Here is a 24,257-nt window from a genome sequence, read left to right on the forward strand (position 1 = left end):
AAGAGTTGGAATAGTGTAATGCAATATGTCATGTGCCAATAAGATGGCAGTATAGGATTTTTAATAGTGTAATGTCATATGTCAAGTGTCCACTAGATGGCAGCATAGGATTTTGAATACTGTAATTTAATATGTCAAGTGTCCACTAGATGGCAGTATACGAGTTGGAATAGTGTAATGCAATATGTCAAATGGCCACTAGATGGCAGCATAGGATTTGATTTGGAATAGTGTAGTGCAATATGTCAAGTGCCAATAAGATATAGGATTTTTAAAAGTGTAATAGTGTAGGATTTTTAATAGTGTATGTAATATGTCAAGTGTCAACTAGATAACAGCATAGGATTTTGAATAGTGTAATGTAATATGTCAAGTGTCCACTAGATGGCAGCATAGGATTTGGAATAGTGTAATGTACTATGTCAAGTGTCCACGAGATGGCAGTATAGGATTTGGAATAGTGTAATGCAAAATGTCATGTGTCCACTAGATGGCAGCATAGGAATTTGAATACTGTAATGTAATATGTCAAGTGTCCACTAGATGGCAGTATATCAGTTGGAATAGTGTAATATAATATGTCAAGTGTCCACTAGATTGCAGTATAGGGTTTTAAATACTGTAATGTAATATGTCAAGTGTCCACTAGATGGCAGTATAGGGTTTTAAATACTGTAATGTAATATGTCAAGTGTCCACTAGATGGCAGTATAGGAGTTGGAATAGTGTAATGCAATATGTAAATTGTCCACTAGATGGCAGCATAGGATTTGGAATAGTGTAATGCAATATGTCAAGTGTCCACTAGATGGCAGCATAGGATTTGGAATAGTGTAATGTAATATGTCAAGTGTCCACTAGATGGTAGCATATCATTTTGAATATTGTAATGCAATATGTCAAGCGTCCACTAGATGGCAGCAGGCGTTCCTGTGCATTTTTAGGCAAGTCAGAAAAAAAGAGAAATATAAAAATTACAAATGATATATTTATATGTATGATTATTCCAGCCATGTCACATAACTGCGACATTTTGCCACAGAATGCAATATAATTGAACTGAGGTGTAATATACCCTCTGTGCATCTCATTATACTGTATAGGGACATCGCCTAAAGCCAGGATGAGGGAGGCAGCTTGAGGGGATCTGCAGGTCTCCGGCTGTGACGTCAGATGCACATATCGCTCTATACACACGGCGTAGTACAATGTTGACAAGTTCTTTCTTATCATTTTACAACATTGTACCGGCCTATAGGCGGGACGGCTTGTAGCCATGGGGACCACTGCAGCCAATCCCCTTCAGCACACCAGCGTGGCTCGAGCGATATCAGCAGTCGATTGGTTGAGGAAAGGTGTGGCCTGGCAATCCGGCTTCTGATTGGTTCTTGCTGCTGGTGACAGTATAGGAAGAGGAGCGATGAGGAGATGATTGGAATTAAAGGGACAGTCACAGGCTGTACAGAGCTGCAGGTAGGTGAGTGTGAGCTGTGTGATATAGAGCTGCAGGTAGGTGAGTGTGAGCTGTGTGATATAGAGCTGCAGGTAGGTGAGTGTGAACTGTGTGCAGTGTGTGGTGCAGAGCTGTAGGAAGGTGAGTGTGAACTGTGTGTGGTGCAGAGCTGCAGGTAGGTGAGTGTGAGCTGTGTGCAGTGTGTGGTGCAGGGCTTCAAGTAGGTGAGTGTGAGCTGTGTGCAGTGTGTGGTGCAGAGCTGCAGGTAGGTGAGTGTGAGCTGTGTGTGGTGCAGAGCTGCAGGTAGGTGAGTGTGAACTGTGTGTGGTGCAGAGCTGCAGGTAGGTGAGTGTGAGCTGTGTGCAGTGTGTGGTGCAGAGCTGCAGTTAGGTGAGTGTGAGCTGTGTGTGGTGCAGAGCTGTAGGAAGGTGTGTGTGTGTGTGTGAACTGTGCAGTGTGTGGTGCAGAGCTGTAGGAAGGTGTGTGTGTGTGTGTGTGGGCAGTGTGCAGTGTGTGGTGCAGAGCTTCAGGTAGGTGAGTGTGAGCTGTGTGATATAGAGCTGCAGGTAAGTAAATGTGAGCTGTGTGGTACAGAGCTGCAGGTAGGTGAGTGTGAGCTGTGTGCAGAGCTGCAGGTAGGTGAGTGTGTGCAGTGTGTGGTGCAGAGCTTCAGGTAGGTGAGTGTGAGCTGTGTGATATAGAGCTGCAGGTAGGTGAGTATGAGCTGTGTGCAGTGTGTGGTGCAGAGCTGTGTGTGTGTGCAGTGTGTGGTGCAGAGCTGTAGGTAGGTGTGTGTGTGGGCTGTGTGCAGTGTGATATAGAGCTGCAGGTAGGTGAGTGTGAGCTGTGTGTGGTGCAGAGCTGCAGGTAGGTGAGTGTGAGCTGTGTGATATAGAGCTGCAGGTAGGTGTGTGTGTGAGCTGTGTGCAGTGTGATATAGAGCTGCAGGTAGATGAGTGTGAGCTGTGTGGTGCAGAGCTGTAGGTAGGTGTGTGTGAGCTGTGTGCAGTGTGATATAGAGCTGCAGGTAGGTGAGTGTGAGCTGTGTGATATAGAGCTGCAGGTAGGTGAGTGTGAGCTGTGTGATATAGAGCTGCAGGTAGGTGAGTGTGAGCTGTGTGATATAGAGCTGCAGGTAGGTGAGTGTGAGCTGTGTGATATAGAGCTGCAGGTAGGTGAGTGTGAGCTGTGTGATATAGAGCTGCAGGTAGGTGAGTGTGAGCTGTGTGATATAGAGCTGCAGGTAGGTGAGTGTGAACTGTGTGCAGTGTGTGGTGCAGAGCTGTAGGAAGGTGAGTGTGAGCTGTGTGGTGCAGAGCTGCAGGTAGGTGAGTGTGAACTGTGTGTGGTGCAGAGCTGCAGGTAGGTGAGTGTGAACTTTGTGTGGTGCAGAGCTGCAGGTAGGTGAGTGTGAGCTGTGTGCAGTGTGTGGTGCAGAGCTGCAGTTAGGTGAGTGTGAGCTGTGTGTGGTGCAGAGCTGTAGGAAGGTGTGTGTGTGTGAACTGTGCAGTGTGTGGTGCAGAGCTGTAGGAAGGTGTGTGTGTGTGTGTGTGTGCAGTGTGTGGTGCAGAGCTTCAGGTAGGTGAGTGTGAGCTGTGTGATATAGAGCTGCAGGTAGGTAAATGTGAGCTGTGTGGTACAGAGCTGCAGGTAGGTGAGTGTGAGCTGTGTGCAGAGCTGCAGGTAGGTGAGTGTGTGCAGTGTGGTGCAGAGCTTCAGGTAGGTGAGTGTGAGCTGTGTGATATAGAGCTGCAGGTAGGTGAGTATGAGCTGTGTGCAGTGTGTGGTGCAGAGCTGTGTGTGTGTGTGTGTGCGGTGCAGAGCTGTGTGTGTGGTGCAGAGCTGTAGGTAGGTGTGTGTGTGGGCTGTGTGCAGTGTGATATAGAGCTGCAGGTAGGTGAGTGTGAGCTGTGTGTGGTGCAGAGCTGCAGGTAGGTGAGTGTGAGCTGTGTGATATAGAGCTGCAGGTAGGTGTGTGTGTGAGCTGTGTGCAGTGTGATATAGAGCTGCAGGTAGATGAGTGTGAGCTGTGTGGTGCAGAGCTGTAGGTAGGTGAGTGTGAGCTGTGTGCAGTGTGATATAGAGCTGCAGGTAGGTGAGTGTGAGCTGTGTGATATAGAGCTGCAGGTAGGTGAGTGTGAGCTGTGTGATATAGAGCTGCAGGTAGGTGAGTGTGAGCTGTGTGATATAGAGCTGCAGGTAGGTGAGTGTGAGCTGTGTGATATAGAGCTGCAGGTAGGTGAGTGTGAGCTGTGTGATATAGAGCTGTAGGTAGGTGAGTGTGAGCTGTGTGTGGTGCAGAGCTTCAGGTAGGTGAGTGTGTGTGAGCTGTGTGCAGTGTGATATAGAGCTGTGCTGGATAGCAGTGTTTTCTTCCAGTCTATATATAGTGAAGCTTTGTTATTACAGCCAGATTCTTTGTATACCATCCTTTAGCTCTGGGGGTGCTGATGCTCCCATAATAACCTACAAGACTATAGGGCAGCGATCCCCAACATGTGCTTTTCCTTCTGTTGGAAAACTACAGCTCCCAGAATGCCTTGTGTTGTAGTTTTACAGCAGCTGGAGAGACAGGTAGGAGAGCTCTGCCGCAGGGATCTCATATTCCCTGACCCTGAGCTGCATGCAGACTGACATATCCAGTGACCATGTGGTCATGTGTGCAGTTATAGTGTATATCACTTATATTGAAGTGAGTGGGATCAGGGTTTTCAAAGATGACAATGCCTGTTTTTTGACATATCAAGATATCAGTGTAGTTTCCATGTAAATAAATTATGCAGCTATAAGCCTTATGATTAGGCCCCAAAGCCGTTTTCTTGATACAATCAATAGAGGTGATCAGAAATGTTCTGCTTGATCTTAGAAACATACAGCAGTCTATGTCCACTCTGCTATAACATGCAGTCTATACGCTTAGCTCTAGAGCTGCCTATGTGTGTTCAGTAGCGGTCTTCAGACCTTACAGATTGTCAGAGCAAACTCGACAGCCAATAAGGTGACAAGAAATACAGGTACCGTATTTTCTGGCGTATAAGACAACTTTTTAACCCTGAAAAATCTTCTTAGAAGTCGGGGGTTGTCTTATACGCTGAGTATGGTTGCCCCATACGGTGGGGGAGCTCAAAATTGGCCGCATCCCCACTATATAGGGCGACCACTGTAAAAAAAAAAAAAACAGTTAACTCACCTGGGGCCTGTTCCCGGCATCCGTGCGCCTCCCGTACCATTCCTGGCGCGGGCAGTGTGACGTACACTGCCTGCACCAGAGATTGCCGAACCTCTCCTGAGCAGCGGAGCGTCTCATCGGAGAGGCTCGGAGACGCTCGGTTGCCGGGAGAATGAGAAAGGCGCGCGAAGTTCCTGAAGCCTCTTTCATCCTCCCGAAGCTTTCCTGGCAGCTGAGCGTCTCCAAGCCTCTCCGAGGAGACGCTTGGCTGCTTGCGAGAGTTTCGGCGGTCTCCGGCGCAGGCAGTGTATGTCACTTTGCCTGCGCCTTGAACCGGACAGGATGCGCATGGATGCTGGGAACGGGCCCCAGGTGAGTTAAGTTTTTTTTTATTTTTTTAATTTTATTTATTTACCTGCAGGGCTGTGGTCAGGAAGGGGTTAACTTTTTCCAGCATATAGGGTGAAGCCCTGACATTCTTCTTAAAAGTCAGGGGTCTTCTTATACGCCCAGTCGCAACTGGAAAATACGGTATGTATAAAAGGGGTTTAAAGGGGATTTCCAGTTAAGAAAGATTTAACCCTGTTAATTTCCCACCCATAATCTTAAACTTGTTTGTAATAGGTTTCTATTACCCAAATTGGTCAGTTTGTCTGCATCACATCCTGACTTACACCCTGATAAGCTGCAGAAAATCCTCACTTCCTGGTCCACTCTGTCGGGACTCCTCTGTCCTCCCCCTCCCTTCTGAGACAGAGGTCACATGATCTTTGTTGCTTCAATTGCCAGGCAAGCTGTTAAACCTTATGTGAAACCACATCCACCACTGACATCTCACAGTGATCACCTGGCCAAGGGCAGGGAAACAACAGCCTCTCCAGAGAAGTATAGGGGAAAGGAGACATTGTTGTTTTATCTCTCTCTCTCTTTCTCTCTCTCATCTATCTATGTAAATAGATACTGTGTTTACTGTGCAAAGCAAAAGCTGATAGAGTAAGCGGTGGCAGATACGTGTGTGAGTATGCGGCAATTGATTCTGAGGTACAATGCATGCTGGGTAGAGATGAGCGAACTTGGAGCATGCTCGAGTCGATCCGAACCCGAACTTTCGGCATTTGATTAGCGGTGGCTGCTGAACTTGGATAAAGCCCTAAGCCTATGTGAAAAAACATGGATATAGTCATTGGCTGTATCCATGTTTTCCAGACAACCTTAGAGCTTTATTCAAGTTCAGCAGCCCCAGTTAATCAAATACCGAACGATCGGGTTTGGATCGATTCGAATCCGAACCCGGTTCGCTCATCTCTAATGCTAGGAGATGTGGGGGATCAGTGAGTCCACCTATATGCTTTTTTTATGGGATCAATGGATCTTTCCTCTTTATTGTGTGATGGATACCACCACGCTTGACCTTATTTAGGGATTGTCTGGTTCTGCCATTATGTTTGACAGGAAAAAGAGCACTCGCACCATGGTCGCTGTGGTTTGTTATAGGGCGTCCTGTGCCTACCAGCTTTGCAGAATTTACTTCCTGCGTTTGGGAATTTAACCCCCTCCTAAAAAGCATACACCCAGCAATGGCCTTTCAGCCCATTTTCTTAACATACCTTACATGCTCAAAGGTTACAAGCCCTTGGTATGTGTAGCAGCCTACAGCACAGGGCAGAGTCCTGATTGTAGATGACATTGATATATCTATCATTCATGCATCACATCAGTTACCTCTATTAGAGTTCATTACAATGTAGGTATAGTCTCCCTGGTAAAGGACTAGGCCCGGGCACGGGTGCCTAATGTTAACCATAGGTGAATGAACCATTGCTTTATAATACTTGCCAGCCACCTATACACAGGGATACAACAGATGTGCAGTCAGTTGTGTATCTGCTTTGAATCTCATGTCTATAACCAGTTTAAGGGTATGTTCACACAGGCATTAAACACACTGTTTTGAATTTAAAAAAATGCACTGGTTTTCAGTGGTCTATAACAGAACCTATTATTACCCGAAACACGCTAAAAGGAAGCAACAAGTCCCTAGTTTTATCATCACAGCTCCCATTAGAGTCAACTCTGTATTTGGTGACACTTTCTAATCCCGATCAGGTGTGGCACAGTATGGGGTGGGGAGGAGGACGGTTTGTGCAGCCATTTTCCCATTGCTGCTTTCAGTATGGCGAGCCTCACATCGGTTACTCTATGTTCAGTCCATTGAAACCAATGAATTCTGTATGGTTACACTGCAGGATAGGTCAGTATACTATTCGGATGGTTATCCAACACTTACCATAATGGCCATAATGTTATGTGTGTTAGTTTACAGCCTGCACTAGATATTTTTTACCACAGGGCATCAAACAAAGGAGAAAAACAGGCCTTCCCAGGGGTGTATACAGCTCCGCCACTTCATGTTCTATGTAAAGAAACAATGCTTAGACTCCCTATTGTACACTGCCTTTAGTCTAGGCATTAAAAAGCTGCTGACATGTCTATTGTAAGGAGTACCTATCACAAAAATAACTATTGACATGTCATCAGGAGATATAGCCGGGGAGAGATTGAAGCAGCAGTGCGATCCACTCCCCAGCTGTATCTCTGTAAGGGCCAATTCCAACAATGGAAGTCTATGAGAATAACATTGTCGGAATTAGAGGTTGACTGGGAATGGCGCTGCCACACTCTCTCCCCGGCTATATCTCCTGATCACTGCAGGTCTCAGCAGTATATAAAACAGTATATGCCTAGAGATGGACCAAAAACTAGGTATAGTCTATTAAAATCAGTGCACTGTGGTATATAGCATACCAGCCAACCATTTTTTGTACTGTGTGATTGAGCCCTTAAACAAAACAAACAAAGGGACATGGTTTATTTTGTTACCTATTTATATATTGCTTATAATATGAAATGCCATGGTTAAAGCAAAGGGACTGGGAGTGTAACACGATGCATCCTACGCATACTCTGATGAGCAGCCCTCTTGGCTTTTGTGAGCTCTGATAGTGGAAAATAAAATGAGGTACAGTATATAGAAAAGATGGAGCTGATTCCAGGTAATAAATACTGGTGAGGAATAAAGAGGCGCTTGTTTTGTATTTTTGACTGATTGAATTTTATTATTATTCTAGTGAACGCTTCCCTTCTAGAAGAGATAATGGCGGATAAGATAAAAACCCCACGTACGAAAGAGTTTGAATTTGGAGGATCTATTGGTAAGAGTGTATGACCCTCTGTGTAGAACAGTGTAGTAATACCGTACTTACACTGAGATGCTGTCTCTGACTATTTGCTTTGTGGACTGTGGATGGTGATCCAGTCCAGTAAGGCATGCATCATTTTGAACAAGTAAACAGTGGAACCTCGGTTAAAGAGTAACTTGGACTGAGAGCATTTTGCAAGAAGAGCTCACAGTTTTCCAAAATTGTAACTTGGATTAAAGGAGAAGTCCGGTGAAAACTTTTAAAGTATTGTGTTGCCCTTGAAAAGTTATATAAATCCCTAATATACACTTATTATGGGAAATGCTTTTTCCCTGCACTTACTACTGCATCAAGGCTTCACTTCCTGGATAAAATGATGATGTCACGACCCGACTCCCAGAGCTGTGCAGGCTGTGGCTTCTGGAGAGGATGATGGCAGAGGGATGCTCAGTGTCCCTCAGTGCCCCCCTGCCATCATCCTCTCCAGCAGCCACAGCCCGCCCAGCTCTGGGAGTCGGGTCGTGACATCACCATTTTATTCAGGGAGTGAAGCATTTCCCATAATAAGTGTATATTGGTGATTTGTGTAACTTTTGGGGGGCAATACAATACTTCAATAAACATTTTCGCCGGACTTCTTCTTTAAGAGCATTGCTTTGATTTAAAACGACTCAGTACCCACAAACTGCCCCCCCCCCCACCCAAACCACTTGTACCTTCAAATAGCTGTTTTTTATCCAAGATCTGTCGGGGGTCTGTTCAGCAGGTGATGCATTTATTGTCCTAAAAAAAAGAAGTACCCATGTGCTAGAATTGCGACACCCCCTCCGTCCCTCCTCCCCACCCTCTTCATCATTAGGAATGCCCCTAGAACAATTTCTCCTATTCATTGCCTGTGTAAACACTGCACATAAGCTGGATCGTTAAGGCACCTGTGCAGTGTTCAGACAGGTGATGAATAGGAAAAGTCCTGCCTAAAGGCATTCCTAGTGACTAGGAGGGATGGAGGGGCATTGCAAGCCTAGGGCATATGCACTCTAGCCATGCCAATTTGACACAGGGCTGCAAGTTTAAAAGTTGTTTTTTAGGACAATAACTGCATCAGCTGCCAAATGGACCCCAGGATAGATCTTGGATTAAAAGCAGCTATCCAAAGGTACAAGCGGTTTGGGGGGGTCAGATTGTGGGTACAGAGTTGCTTTAAGAGCTCCCTGTACTGGGTGGGAGGGGAAGTGGGGGAGGGGCATGGTCTGCATAGCGTGGTCTACAGCCCTGTACTCTGACCCAGGAAGTCTCCCTCACCTTCAAAATCATAGCAGATCCACTTCAGGCTGGGGCTTACATCAGGGGACAGCACTGTGGAGGTAATCTCTCCATAGCTGTAACCCCTCTCTCCCTGGACAGAGAGTGCTCATATACTGTACCCACATATGCCCTGCTCATTTCTTCATGCTCTTTGCAGCCTCTGTCAGCCCTTGTGTTTCTCATGCTCTCTATTTCTGCTATAATGTGCTCAGCTATACACGCTGCTGTATAGAGAAGTCTCTGTCACTGTCCTCCTGCACAGCTCTGTGATTCTCACTTCCTGATTGGTCAATGATGAACACCCCCCTTCCCCACTGCTATCCGCTGACCACACAGACCTCTGACAGCAGTCCTGCTTCTCTATTCTAGCTTGCTGTCAGCAGCGTAACTAGAAATAGCTGGGCCCTATAGCAAACTTTTGATTGGGCCCCCTTCCTGACTGACCACTAAGCCGTCAAGTGTAGTTAGGAGTGCTTGCAGTTTAAGGGACATTTGCTAAGCACAGGAGGCCCACATGGCCACCGGGTGCTGCAAATGAAGACAGCTCAGGGAGCCAAGTGTATTGCAGGAGGGGTCCATGAGGCCCCCTTATGCAGCGGTCGCTATGGCTGCTACAGTGGTAGTTAGGCCCCTGCCTGTTGTATTACACTACTGCATTATGGGGATCTGCAGTTCCATTCTGTATCTACAAATTGCTGCCGTTATTTCAGGTTTATGCACTTACTATACATTATACTCCATATGCTGGTTGCTATACAGTACAGTAAGTTATCACATATTCAGTTTCTCATTGTTTGTTTCATGTGTTTTATATGTTAGAATTTTTCAGAATAAAAAATCATTATGTTTGGGGCGTGGAACCAACTGGCTGCATTTTTATGATTTCTTATAGGAAAATTTGCTTTGGTTTAGGAGTGGATTTGGATTACAAGCACAGTCCTGGAACAAATTATGCTCGTAATCCAAGGCACCACTGAACTTCATTTAAGGTGCTGTTGGAACTGACATACTTAAAGATTTGTTTTCTCTTCCCTGTGTATAGGGGCCTTACTACTATTTGTATTCCTGCCTGGAACCGTCCTATACCTCCTGCTTGCATGTAATACAGATGATGCCAGTGTGTTGCAGGTGCCAGGTCCTCTTCCCATGCTGGAGTCTTTGTGGAACCCATTTGCTCTGACACTGCTGTTGGGTTGGGTGGCACTGCAGGCAGTGCTGTATATGTTGCCTATGGGAACAGTATGTCATTTTTATAATATTTATAATAATTATTATTTTGTGTGTGTGTGTGTGTGTGGGGGGGGGGGGTTATCAACTCCCTTTACTGTCGCATTTGTCAATATCATTTTACAATGATTGCAATGACAGATCCATTTTTTAGATGGAAGCTAGTATGAACCATGCATGTTTATCATGATACCAGGAAATGTGCTTTATGTTCTACCTGATCAATACTCCATGTGTGACTAGATTAAAACCGCCTTGCACAGGTGCAGTGATCATACTGATCCATATGATACATAGAACAGTTTGGATCTATTATGTCATTTCTCACATGTCATCAACGATATGAAATAATAACCCAGCAATAATGTCCTTTCAGATCGCTGAAGGAATCACTTTGAGAGATAATACCCGCCTTAAATATAAAATAAATGGTGAGTTATAATGGTGATGGGACAGATTCATTCCATGTATAATGTGTCCGAAAATGCTGACAATTATGCTTTGTTGGGCATCTGGGTTGGATTAATCAGCTTATTCTTATAGTTAGGTTGTTCTGATTTGTGTCTTTTGGCAGCTTTTTATGCATTCCTGGTGAGTGCCCTCCTGGCAGGCGTGGCAGTGATGGTCCGGTTGCCCCTCTCTTATGTTTATGACCACTTCCTGCAGTTTGCTGTTGCCTCAGCAATCCTATCTCTAGCACTCAGCATCTTTCTTTACATCAAGTCTTTGGCAGCACCAGAGTCTGCACTGGCACCAGGCGGCAATTCAGGTAAGGAATTAATCCTAAGTAATATGGAGAGAAATCACATACTGTCATACTGCTGAAACACATTAAGGCTATGTTCACACTACGTAAGTTTCTTACGTAACTTACGTAGTGCTGCCTTCTAAGGAATCCCGGCCGAAGTGTATACACATAGTATACACTCCAGCCGGGACCCCTAGAGGCGCCGCAAGAAACTGACATGTCAGTTTTCTGCGGCCGCTATTCACTGAATAGCCGCCGCAGAAAACCTGTCAGTTCACACAATGGAGCGTGCGGCTCTGGCCGCATGCTCCATTGTGTGCAGCGGGGAATTCGGTTGCGGGCTCACACGGATGCGCCCACATCTAAATTCAGCGGCAGTAAACATCCGGCTGGTACTGCGGTACCGGCCGGGATGATCTTCTCTGACATCGGCCGTTCTGTCCCGGCCAGTTTCTTACAATGAGGGAACATGGCCTAAGGTTGCATGGTGCAGATTTGATGCTGTGTTCAGTTATTTAGATCAAATCTGCTGCAGATCCACTGTGGAGCCACAGCAGAAAATCTGCTGCGATACGGTGTGTGTTAAGCTACCCTAAAAGGAACCTTTCAGGAGAGTCCTGCTGCCTGAATAACATTACATTACAACATTAGTGCTCTGGTTGATCCCAGTTACTGCGTCCTCCCCCCCCCTTTGTAATATTTAATCTTGTAAAAAATGTATTTATATGTTTTTATTTTTTATTTTAAAGGAAATCCCCTTTATGACTTTTTCATTGGGCATGAACTGAACCCTCGTATTGGCTCCTTTGACCTGAAGTATTTCTGTGAGCTGCGGCCCGGACTCATTGGTTGGGTGAGAATTGTTTTCAGGCATCTTGGTGTCAGACAAAGCTTGTAGTTAGATAACAACTATTGAAGAAAGCCCTCGCTGGTAGCCGCTTTTTACATACAGTATGTCCTGGTTGACGTCACACACCTGGCCACCTTGGACAGGAAGGCTTGGTTCCCATTTGCCCTCAGTTTGCTTTCCATGATTGTCAGGTTGATTTCCCATCCTTTTAAAGATACTTGTCTTTCCTAACTAATCCTGACGTGTATACAGTAACAAAAATTATTTAGTTTACCCCTTTGACATTAAATGTTCTTTTCCAGTGTTTGATCAATCTGTGCTTCCTGATGAAGGACATTGAGCTCCGGGGATCTCCCTCTCTCCCCATGATCTTGGTGTGTGGATTCCAGGCTCTATACGTCATAGACGCTCTATGGCATGAGGTCAGCATCAATGGGGGGTCAGAAGGAGCACAGACCATAGGTGGCAAACATGAGGTGTGTTCATCCATGAGATATTTTGTATTCTCTGTCACTAGGAAGCGATCCTCACCACCATGGACATTGTACATGATGGATTTGGCTTCATGTTGGCATTTGGAGATTTATGCTGGGTCCCATTTACATATTCGCTGCAGGGATACTTTTTAGTCCGTCACCCACAGGAACTGAGCACCCTGGCTGCCATTGGCATCGCCCTTCTCAACGGTATGATCACTTTATTTTTTCCTCTAAACAAAGTGCTATTGTGATGAAAGTAGTCCTACAGGCCCAAGATCCCAACATGTGTGTATGTGTCAGGTTATACTGATGACTGATATTAACCTCTTGGTGCCATTGACGGTGTTGGCATCAGGTAGTTAATGCCATTTATGGTGCAGGGATGGAACAGGCTCTGCAGCAGGTATTGGCTATATACTAAAGCTGGCACTCTGCTGCAACAGCTTAGAACAGAGGTAATGGTGATCCTAGCCGTATAACCCCTTAGATCCCATGGTTAATAGTTTTGTCATGTCAGCAACACTAGACTAGGGGGACATATAGGTGACCCCGCACCCTTTTCCCAGACGCACGCCTCTTAGTAAAGCCGGCCGTCCCTACGCAGGCATTGCAACACAAATCTACACCTGAGTGGGAGCTGGCGTAAATCATGATAAATCTGGAATGGGAGGAGGCCACATCACCACCTTGCTGTGACACCCCTGCCCATCCATCAGGCGATTGGGGGATATGGCTGGCAAATGTCATGGAAAAGGGGGGAATCTGCCTCTTCTTCATGGCATATGCCAGAGGCGCATCTTGATAAATCTCCCCCTATGTGTATGGAGGTGGGCTTGTTCTACCCAGACATATGTCATGAAAGAAGAATTGTGCGCATTTACTTTTATGTTAAATCTTCTGTTCTTATGGGAGATAAACTTACTCCCTTCACATGCATACTGACAGTCAAGGACGGTAGAGGGCAAGCCTAAAAGGGTTATCCAGCCCTACAAAAACATGGCCACTTTTCTCCCTACTGTTGTCTCCAGTTCAGGTGTGGTTTGCAATTTAACTCCATTTACTTCAATGGAACGGAGATTCAAAACCCCACCATAACTGGAGACAACAGTAGGGGGAAAGTTGCCATGTTTTTGTAGCGCTGGATAACCCCTTTAAGCCGGTATACAGGGTGTATCTCCTGATCAGTATTAGATAAGTAATGCCATATATTTGTAGTTACTGTTTTATGTTGGTAATACTCTATAAGTGTACCATGGTGTTCAAAGATGAACTTACAGTAAGAAGAAGTATTAAATTCATGCCTAAAATACGGAAATTCACATAGGTAGGTTTTGTTCAGGTTTGGGTTCATATTGTTCTAATTCAGTTCCTTACATTTTGGCAGCTGTTGGATACATCATTTTCCGAGGGTCTAACTCCCAGAAAAATGCCTTCCGAAGAAATCCTTCAGACCCAAGTGTGGCTGGTAAGGAAATATAAACAGTAACCAGTATATATATTTTGTTCAGTCTTTTTGCCTAGATGAGAAGTAATAAAGCTCTAAGGTTGTCTGGAAAACATGGATACAGCCAATGACTATATCCATGTTTTCCACATAGCCTTAGGGCTTTATCCAACTTCAGCAGCCACCGCTAATCAAATGCCGAACAATGGGGTTCGGATGGACTCGTGCATGCTCCAGGTTCACTCTTCTCTAGTTGAAATCTAACAAAATAAGGCTGAGATTACACTGCAGCCATAGGCTCAGTATAAAGTCTGTCAGCAGTTGATTCCCAGATCAGATCCCCCTATAAAAATGTGACTAATCTGTAAATCCCAGTAATAATGCTCAAGTAATCTCAAATAATAATGCTCCCTGTAGTCAGTAATAATGCCATCTGTAGTTGGATATAGTACCCTCTGTAGCCTTAAACAATGCCCCCTGTAGCCATTAATAATGCCCATTGTAACCAGATATGCCCCCTGTAGGTAGAGGCAATACGTCTTGTAGCCAGATATACCCCCTTCAGACAGAAAGGCCCCATGCCTCCTTTTAGATACAATGGCCCCTGTAGCCCCGTATGTCTACTGTAGTAAGTTATGCCCCCTGCAGCCAGATATGCCCTTTGTATCCAATAGTCAAGTATGTCCACTGCAGCCAGATGTGCCCCTTATAGTCAGGTATGCCCCCCCTGTATCCAGATATGCCTCTTGTAGCCAGGCATGTCCGATGTAGTTACATATGCCACCTACAGCCTGTTATGCTCATATGCCCCTTGTAGCAAGATATAACTCCTCCAGCCAAATATGCCAATTTTAGCCAGGTGTGCCCTGATGTAGCAAGTTATGCCCCTACTGCAGACATATTCCCCCTTGTAGACAGGTTTGCCCTCTGCAGACATTTAAAGCGTAACTGACAATTCAGGGTCATTTTTCTGAAAACAAATATCTACAAGCGATTTTTAACCCTTTGAGCGCAAATTTTGATCTTAGTGTTTAGTTTTTCCCTCCTTCACTTCTAAGAGCTCTAGCACTTTCTGTTTTCTATCTACAGGCCATGGAAGTGCTTGTTTTTTACAGGAATAGTTGTACTTTGTAATGGCACCTTTCATTTTACCATAACATGTATGATGGAATTCCAAAATTATTATTTATGAAGATATAAATAGGTGAAATCGTAAAAAAGAATGCAATATGGTAACGTTTGGGGGGTTCCTGTGTCTACGTAATGAACTATATGGTAACAGCGACATGATACTATTACTCTATAGGTCAGTCCGAACACAACCATATGCAGGTTTACACAGATTCTCTAATGTTATATATTTTTTTTAATGAAATCCTTTTTTGGCAATTAGTTATTAATAAAATGGGCCTATTGTGACACTTATAACAGTTTTAGTTTTTCACCTACGGGGCTGTAAGGGGTGTCATTTTTTCCACCATGATCTCTAGTTTTTATTAATACCATATGTGTGAAGATCTGACATTTTGATCACTTTTTATTAATTTTTTTTATATATTTTTTTTTTATATCTATCATGTAACAAAATCGGTAATCCGCGCACTTTTTTCACCTCTTTTCGTGTACGCCATTCGCAATGACGCTTATTATATTTTAATAGATCGGGCAATTACGCACGCTATGGTATATTATATGTTTATGTATTTTTATATGTTTTATTTATATAATGAGAAAGGGGGGTGATTTCAACTTTTATCAGGGGAGGGGTTTGGGTAGTGTATTTGTGTTTTTAACTTTTTTTTTTTTTTCTTTTACACAAATTTGAAGTCCCTTTGGGGGACTTCTACATACACTAGTGTGATTATTCGCACGGATCACTGCTATGCCATAGGCATAGCATTGATCAGTGTGATAGGCGATCTGCTCATTGAGCCTGCCTGTGCAGGCTCAGTGAGTAGATCGCCGAATGGACCGCACGGAGGAAGGTAAGAGACCTCCGGCGGTCCGATACAGCGATCGGGGGTCCGATACTGCAGGGGTCCCGATCAGTAAGTGACAGAGGACGCGATGCGATCGCGGCTTTAAGGAGTTAATGACACACTGCAGCGCAATCGCTGCAGCCTGTCATTAGCGGTTAGGTGCCGGCTGCTCACTGCAGCCGGCTCCCACCTCCTATGAAGCTTCATAGCAGGGGAAACATCCAGGACGTAACTGTATGTCCAGGGTCGTCTAGGGGTTAAGAAACTCTGTAATAGGTTTTATTTACCAAAAGTTTCCTTCTGTACTGTAAAAGCTGTTTTCCTAGGTCCCCCCCTGACTTCAGAAGCAGGATTTGTGTCCATTATGTGTCTATGGAGAGGGGAGGGGCTGAGAGGAGTGAGTGAGCACGGAGCAGTCCTGCAGTGCACAACACCCTGCAATCTTCTCTCAGCAAGTTCCTAGATAACCACTGACCTTTATGACCTCTGAATCCAGTGTTTTAGGTGCCCAGTCTGCAAACAGCTGTCCTTCATGTCTCTTCTTCCTGCTCACTCATCTCTATCGGCCCCTCCATCGGGTATAATGGACACAGCAGAACCCGTCTCTTGGATGGTGTGGAAAAATTTTTTAACTGATATTCACCCTCCTCTTGGATCTGGGTTAGTGCTGCCACAGCTCTGGAGTGCCCAGAGGATGGCGGCTAGTGATATTACTGCACATGGGATAATGCAGCCAATCACTGGCCTCAGCGGTCACACGAGACCGCGAGCGCCTATAACCAGTGAGCGAGCACGATGTACAATGACATCATAGGGCACTGTCAGGAGAAATTTTATAAAAATATCACCAAACATCCTGAGCAATGTATTAGCCCAGAAAACTGTCCAAAGCAGGAGAGGCTTTCTATGGGAATCTCCATAGAAAACCTCTTCTACTCTGTACAGTTCCTATCTCAGCCAGAGATGTCAGCAGAGAGCACTGAATGAAAATAAGACATTTCCTGCAGGACATATAGTAGCGAATAAGTATGGGAGGACTTGAGATTTTTTAATAGAAGTAAATTACAAATCTATATAACTTTCTGACACCAATTGATTTGAAAGAAAAAGATTTTCACTGGACAACCCCTTTAAGCTCCATTCACTTCAATGGAACTGAGCAGTTGGAGACACTTTTGTCTCTGTCTGTCTCTGGAAGAAAATGGCCATAGTTTTGTAGCGCTGGATAACCCCTTTAACATCAGTTAGGTGATGAATTCCGGTTGCCTTGACAGTATTTTGCACTGCACTTAAAACACTCTCCATAATTTTTTAGGTTTGGAAACCATCCCAACAGCAACAGGAAAGCGGCTTCTTGTATCTGGATGGTGGGGTCTTGTTCGTCACCCAAATTACCTGGGAGATTTAATTATGGCTCTGGCCTGGTCACTGCCATGCGGTAAGTCTCTGTAGTGCTAAAATTTAAAAATCACATCGTATGAGTACAGGAAGGAGACCCCTGACAGGTGTCATTGGATTGTACTCATCTTTTCACAGTAAGCAGGAGGTTATTATTGTGCTTCTGTGACTTCACAATGCCATATTAAGTGCCAGGAACTAGATATAAAATTGGATCCCATCAGCGGAAATGGTGGCTATATGTCAATATGCATGGTCAGCTGATGTCAGTGTGCATGTGTATTAGAGATCCTGTACTAAAGAAGCCAGCCACATCAAGCCAATTCAGAAGATCATCGCTCCGTGTAACAAACATAATGATCAGCTGGCTGATTTTGTCCTTTGGTCCTGACCTAAAATCATTGTAGTGCATTGCTATGCGTAATAGCGATATGCGGCTGATTCATTTGCACAGTCATTTAGGGCTGATAACTGTGTAAAACTATAAACTATACTTACCTCTCTGCGCTCCCTGATGTCCTGCTAGCTTCAGCTCGCTCCCTGCAGTGTCTGAAGTGATGGGCTGCTCAGCCAATCACTGTCCGCAGCGCTGTCTCTTCACTTCGGACACTGTGGGGAGAGAGCTGAAGCTAGCGGGAAGTCAGGGAGTGCAGAGAGGTATGCATAGTTCATAATTTTACAAGGGCTGCACAGACATCGCTAACAATCTAGCAGATTGGCGCTTGCTTACATAAGTCATTGGGTACTGTAATATGGCCCTAACCCAAACTGATAGGTGCTGGTTTTAAAGATAGGAGTAGACCCACATATATTGAGCATTCATGGTGTATCCTGTATATTTTCTTACTTTTTACCTTTACTGTGTGTTCCGTGTTCATTCTCTCCCACAGGTCTTAGTCACATCTTACCCTACTTCTATGTTCTTTATTTCACTGGTCTCCTGATTCACCGTGAGGCAAGAGATGAGCACCAGTGTATGAAGAAGTATGGACTAGCCTGGCAGGAATACTGCAGAAGAGTGCCTTACAGGATATTCCCATACATCTACTGATTCATCCATCCACAAACTAGTATTTCAGCTTCAGTGCCACAAAGACAAGAATATAGGCACTGACTGCCAAGATTTACATGGTGTAAAATTTATAATGGAGAATGTGTGATCTTATATAGGGGGGGGGGGGGGGGGGAATGGCTCCAGCTGCATTCACATTGTCTTCACCACTGCATCAGGCTGTCCTTTGACAAAATGCTAGAAAAGGGATGCCAGCACGCAGACCAATGTGTTGCTGATGGTCCCGTAACATTGAATGGCCAAGTGTACTTTAGTGGTGACTGTGTTTGGTCTATTTCCTGACTTTCCACTGTTCAACCACCTTATTTAGTCCCATACATACTGAACATAGTCATAATTGGATGGCGTTTGGCCTATTCAATTCTTTGGCCTGGTTTGCAAACATTGGCATCCTTTCAACATAAACAAGAAAACGAACACTACTACTCATTTTTCTTCTTTATCTACATTGCCATCCCTTTTTTGACCGGACAGTCTGACAGAGGTGAAACTGATCTGCCTGTAGCCTGCCATGCTGGAAAGTGGACTACTAGCTCAAATCTACCATTAGACTGCCTGAAGGTTTTACCACCAGGGGTAGATTGGGCTTGGGATCTAACAATTTTATACAATTTGCTGATTTATTTTTTTAAGTAATTTAAATAACAGTGACCTTATTTGCATCCAGTAGTTTTAAGGGGGTAATTCACATACAGATTTTGTAGCAGACATTTCTGAAATTGTCCCATTAATAATAATGGAACTTGCAGGGATAAATGGGTGTGTTCACACGTACAGGATCTGCAGCAGATTTGATGGGGCAGATATCACTGTAACTAAATAACTTAACACAGCATCAAATCTGCGACAGATCCTGTACATGTGAACGCACCTTTGATATAGCTGTGAGCAGGAGCTGTTTGTGCTCTTCTGATGGGATCTTGTCCACTTCTCAGCACTAAGCATACGGCTCCCATGCAGAGCTGTACTATGGCTGGCTAACACTTGAGTAATATCTGATTATTGATATGATTTATAAAATATTTTGAGGGAAATTTGTATAAAAAAATGAAAAAGCAATAAAAAGTAGTTGTTTTTTAATAAAACTTGTCTTAAGTTTTTAACTGTATCTCCGGCTTAAGGATATTTTGGTATGTAAGTTGCCATATCATAGTATTATAGAGACGATTCCCCCCCACACACACAGAGTGCGGGCTTTAGTCTCGGGACATTGTGCAAGAGAGCTAACAATTACAGCAGGGAAAAAAAATGGAATTCTTGAGGGCAGCACACTAGCTCAAATGCAATGTTACTTACCTAATGGAGGTTTTACACGGAACGATTTATCGTTTGAATTTGCATGATAACAAACGAATTCGAACGATTATCGTACGTGTAAACGCAGCGAACGATCGTGCGATCAGGCGAATTATTGCTCCGTGTAAAACCACCATAATGGTGGTTTTACACGGAGCGATAATTCGCCCAATCGCACGATTAACGATTTTGAATGAACGATTTTTTTTATAACGATCAGCGTTTAGAAGGAACGATACATCGTACGGAAAAATCGTTATGCGATCGCTTAAAGGAGAAGTCCGGCCAAAATTTATTTTTTATATGTTATTACTGATGGAAAGTTATATAATTTTCTAATGTACATTAATTATGGGAAATGCTCATATACTGCTATTTCCCTTAATTTAGTGTATCGGGAAGTGTTAGAATTATCTCTGAAGCAGTGACGTCACGACGAAAGGTGTAATTCCTATGGAGTGTCCAGCAGGGGGCGCTCTATATATAGAAGTCAATGAGTACCATTGACTTCTATATATAGTGCGCCCCTGCTGGACACGCCATTGGAATTACAATGGATGTGTATATAAATGTAATATACAGTGTTTTTGATTGAATACATTTATGAAATACTTTGGGGAGCAAGTGTCCTTGCTCCCCAAAGTATTTCATAAATGTAAGCAATCAGTACATAACAGTAAGCCCGCCGAATCGCCGCCCCTCTGGACTGCTGAACTACTACTCTCCCCACCTGCTCATAGCATGAGCAGGTGATGGGAGAGTAGTAGCTGGGTTATATCTCCGAGATAGTGCTATAAACTTTAAAGGAGAAGTCCGGCGAAAATTTTTATTAAAGTATTGTATTGCCCCCCAAAAGTTATACAAATCACCAATATACACTTATTACGGGAAATGCTTATAAAGTGCTTTTTTCCTTACACTTACTACTGCATCAAGGCTTCATGTCCTGGATAAAATGATGATGTCACGACCCACTGGAACTCCCAGAGCTGTGCGGGCTGTGGCTGCTGGAGAGGATGATGGCAGGGGGACACTGAAATCTGAAATTTTTTTGCCAGATTTCTCCTTTAACTATTTAGTAAACAGTACAAGGCATCCTGGTTTAGACTATATGTAATTGGAAGTCCTTGCAATAACAGGCACAGATCATGGACAAGAATAGAGCTGTTTGGAAATGACTTGTCTAAGGGCTCAGTCACCCTTTGCAAAAAAGGTGGACTTTACGTGCAGATTCCGCTTGAAATTATGCCTGTTCTTTTGCTTCAATGGGATTTCTCATGCGCCTCTGCTCTCCGCTCAAAGAATGAACATGTTTATTCTTTGAGCGGATAGCAGAGGCGCACTAAAAATCCCATTGAAGCAATAGGACAGGCAGAATTTCAAGCAGAATCTGCGTCTTTTGCTCAGTGTGACCGGGCCCTTAGGCTGGATCCACATGTCCTATGTTCTTTGTGAAGCATGTACGGTGAATCCCTGTCCTGGACTGTTTTCCTGTATGGCATGATGTATTAATATCATGCCAGAAGTGGGGAAACTGTTTGAATGATTGCACGGCTGTCATTACAGCGGCACAAACCTTCAAACAGTTTCACCACTCCCAGCATGATATTAATACATCATGTCATACGGGAGAACAGTCCAGGACAGTGAATCACCGTACATGCTTCATGGAGGGTTGAAGTTACAGGTTTAAACAATGACCTAATGGACTGTTTCTATAACACTACAGCATTCTTCTGTTACAAATAGTCTAATATATGAATATAAATACAGGGCAGAGCATAATACTCATCTGCAATAGTACAAAATACACTTTTCAGCACTGCCCTCCCTATCACAGACAGGACTACAGTGAGAGGTCATGCCAAAAGACATAATATCCATCCTAGAGACATCCAGTTTATGTGACAATACCCATTTAATATAAATGCTTATGCCGATGTTCTGCAGACCAATGTGTTTCCATAGTAACACCACAAACTCTATGCAGTCTTGGTTCTATCTGTCCCCTACTTCTGGCTAACAACTCTATATGGTCGAGAATTAAGGACTAAGTTTGCTCTGTTCCCATAGAAACACATTGTTAGTTTAGAGGCTATAGCCAGATTTAACGGACTCAGTCACCAGGATTTTACGGATAAGTTTAACAGCAAATGGTAGAAAAGAATATTAACACATCTACCGGCACTGCAAACACCTTCATCGGTAAAAGCCTGGTGTCCTAGTTTCTGTCTGAAAAGGTGAACATGACCACATGTCCCCCAGACCAGCCTAGAGAGGTATCTTTCCATCATGTCCATCTTTTAGTCCACCTCCTGTATGAGTGTCTTCTTTGGTGGTGGTCTTTTCCCGCCCCAGACTCGTTGAAGTCCTTTTGATATCTCATCCACTTCATTGAGATCTTTCAGATACCCTTTATATTCCACCATGACCTCTGCAGATAATACGGACAAACTCCCCTCATTCTCATTCACCCACGATGCAAGGAACAGGCACTTTTTCTTGGCATTGAAGGCTCCTTTCCTCACCTCCTTCTCTGCCGCCACAAGTTTACGAGCCTTTCCCAGTAACTGGTATAGATGGGACAGTGCGGCCAGGGAAAATCTTTTACCACCATTGCCCAGGAGGATTTTAGCTGTAGCCTCCATTGCCAAAATAGCACCACCTTCATCTCCACCCAGTAAGGGGTCTGAAGCGGCTCGCACAGCGCTCTTCAGGGCGTGAGCTGTGGAATTGTACACAATAGTTGTGCTAAGCGCCCCGGACACAGACAGCAGGGTCCCTACGAAATCCGCCAAGATATCCGGATCACTCAGGTCACCATTATGTCTCAGGAGGGAGAAGGCATAGCTGTAGATGACGTTGACCAAGGTGAAGCGGACTAATGGAGAAGGGTGACGGGTAAGCGAGGACAATGGTGGGATAGACCCTAGAAGTGGTGGGAGTTCTGATACTAGGTCATCTAGACCTGGATCTCTCTGTAGCGTTTCTTCCTTCTTTGGCTTTATATCTGTATTTGACTGGTGGTGGCCATGTTGAGCAGATACTCCTCCTCTCTTCTCAGGACTTGCAGCTTCTCTGGTCTGGCTTGGTGTATGCCTGCTGCCAGTATGGTGCTGGCAGGTTGGCGGAGCAGCTCCCTGGCTTGGCATATGCTGTCTGTCAGTATGGTGCTGGCAGGTTGGCGGAGCAGCTCCTTGACACTGTGTATCCTTGCTGCCGGTATGGTGCTGGCAGGTTGGCGGAGCAGCTCCCTGACACTGTGTATCCTTGCTGTCAGTATGGTGCTGGCAGGTTGGTGTATTCCTGCTGTTGGTACGGTGTTGGCAGGCTGGCGGAGCAGCTCCCTGGCACTGTGTATCCCTGCTGTCAGTATGGTGCTGGCAGGTTGGCGGAGCAGCTCCCTGGCACTGTGTATCCCTGCTGTCAGTATGGTGCTGGCAGGCTGGCGGAGCAGCTCCCTGGCACTGTGTATCCCTGCTGTCAGTATGGTGCTGGCAGGTTGGCAGAGCAGCTCCCTGGCACTGTGTATCCCTGCTGTCAGTATGGTGCTGGCAGGTTGGTGTATCCCTGCTGTCAGTATGGTGCTGGCAGGTTGGTGTATTCCTGCTGTCAGTATGGTGCTGGCAGGTTGGCGGAGCAGCTCCCTGGCACTGTGTATCCCTGCTGTCAGTATGGTGCTGGCAGGTTGGCAGAGCAGCTCCCTGGCACTGTGCAGCCTCTGGCAGCTCCATGATCTTGTATCCCTGCTGGTTCTCCCACCATGGCCTCCACTCAGGCACCAGGGAGCCAATGTGGCCACTCTGTAACAACTGATTGAAGTGCTCCTTCTCCTGGCAGGAGAGACTGTCCCACAAGCCGCTCTCCTCCTCACTAATAACCGCATCTGTACCGCACAGCGGCGCCTCCTCCTCCCTCAGCTTCAGCAGCGTCTCCTCCACCTGCCTCCTCCCCCTTCTCTCGGCGTCTTCCTCCCTTAGAGTCCGCAGCACGGCATCCCTGTAGAAGAGCTCGGAGCAGGCGGAGTGCCGGGCCCCCCGGTAACAGGCCAGGCTGCAGTACGGAGCGTTACACCGCGGACACGTGTACTTCCCGGGAGCGGACAGACACAGCGCGCACACCACGGGACCGGGGCCGCCATGTGGTGCTGTTATGGCCGGTGTGGGAGAAGAGCTGCGGCCCGGTAACACAATCTCGGGCTCCGGCGCTGCCATTAAAGTCAACGTTACCTTAGCACCGATCTACACTTTCTGTAGCGTTCACCAATGAGAATGGAGAATAATGTCAGGTGACCCGGGAACAGGAAGTCGCTTATTTACACGTGCCAAATCCTTGGCGCTTTTCGTAGTTGGAACGCATAGACCCGAGATCACGTGATGGACACAGTAGCCAGATGAGGCTTTTTTTTCAACCATATGGACACTTGTATATGATATGATATGAAAATAGTTTTTATTTTAAACCTCTAATAGGGTGTCTTGCCCTTTACACATTAAGTATCATAGTGGACTTGACGCTGCAAGTTAAGCTGTGATATTGAGTACTATTAAAGGAGAAGTCAGGCGAAAATTTTTATTAAAGTATTGTATTGCCCCCCAAAAGTTATACAAATCACCAATATACACTTATTATAGGAA

The 24,257-nt window shown here is 45.0% G+C and overlaps 2 protein-coding genes across 5 annotated transcripts; one reads left to right on the forward strand and one right to left on the reverse strand.

Annotated features, from left to right (window-relative positions):
* Window positions 1-1,378: 1,378 nt before the first annotated feature.
* Window positions 1,379-18,430, forward strand: TM7SF2 (transmembrane 7 superfamily member 2). Of its 4 annotated transcripts, none has more exons than XM_069965536.1 (11): window positions 1,379-1,473; window positions 7,751-7,834; window positions 10,170-10,366; window positions 10,731-10,785; window positions 10,929-11,123; window positions 11,852-11,955; window positions 12,255-12,374; window positions 12,470-12,638; window positions 13,816-13,896; window positions 17,170-17,292; window positions 18,143-18,430. In XM_069965536.1, the coding sequence occupies exons 2-11, from the start codon at window positions 7,777-7,779 to the stop codon at window positions 18,301-18,303; spliced, it is 1,263 nt and encodes a 420-aa protein (XP_069821637.1). In that variant the 5' UTR covers window positions 1,379-1,473; window positions 7,751-7,776; the 3' UTR covers window positions 18,304-18,430. The 4 variants fall into 4 exon arrangements, with proteins under 4 accessions (XP_069821637.1, XP_069821636.1, XP_069821639.1 ...); XM_069965535.1 differs by having other exon boundaries at window positions 1,386-1,477; XM_069965538.1 differs by lacking the exon at window positions 1,379-1,473 and adding an exon at window positions 3,095-3,107.
* A 2,794-nt stretch (window positions 18,431-21,224) lies between these two features.
* On the reverse strand, window positions 21,225-23,876 carry ZNHIT2 (zinc finger HIT-type containing 2). The gene has a single exon (XM_069968296.1). The coding sequence runs from the start codon at window positions 23,832-23,834 to the stop codon at window positions 21,924-21,926; it is 1,911 nt and encodes a 636-aa protein (XP_069824397.1). The 5' UTR covers window positions 23,835-23,876; the 3' UTR covers window positions 21,225-21,923.
* Between the last annotated feature and the right edge of the window lie 381 nt (window positions 23,877-24,257).

The sequence above is a fragment of the Dendropsophus ebraccatus genome, chromosome 4 (genome assembly GCF_027789765.1).
Source record: "Dendropsophus ebraccatus isolate aDenEbr1 chromosome 4, aDenEbr1.pat, whole genome shotgun sequence".
Classification (NCBI taxonomy): domain Eukaryota; kingdom Metazoa; phylum Chordata; class Amphibia; order Anura; family Hylidae; genus Dendropsophus; species Dendropsophus ebraccatus.

Excerpts from the sequence above, each read along its gene's own strand:
- ZNHIT2 (XM_069968296.1), bottom strand. The coding sequence starts at position 23,834 with ATGGCAGCGCCGGAGCCCGAGATTGTGTTACCGGGCCGCAGCTCTTCT.
- TM7SF2 (XM_069965535.1), top strand. The coding sequence starts at position 1,429 with ATGATTGGAATTAAAGGGACAGTCACAGGCTGTACAGAGCTGCAGGTA. Across the intron at positions 12,639-13,815 it reads TGGCATCGCCCTTCTCAACG|CTGTTGGATACATCATTTTC; the intron begins GTATGATCACTT and ends ACATTTTGGCAG. Across the intron at positions 17,293-18,142 it reads GGCCTGGTCACTGCCATGCG|GTCTTAGTCACATCTTACCC; the intron begins GTAAGTCTCTGT and ends TCTCTCCCACAG.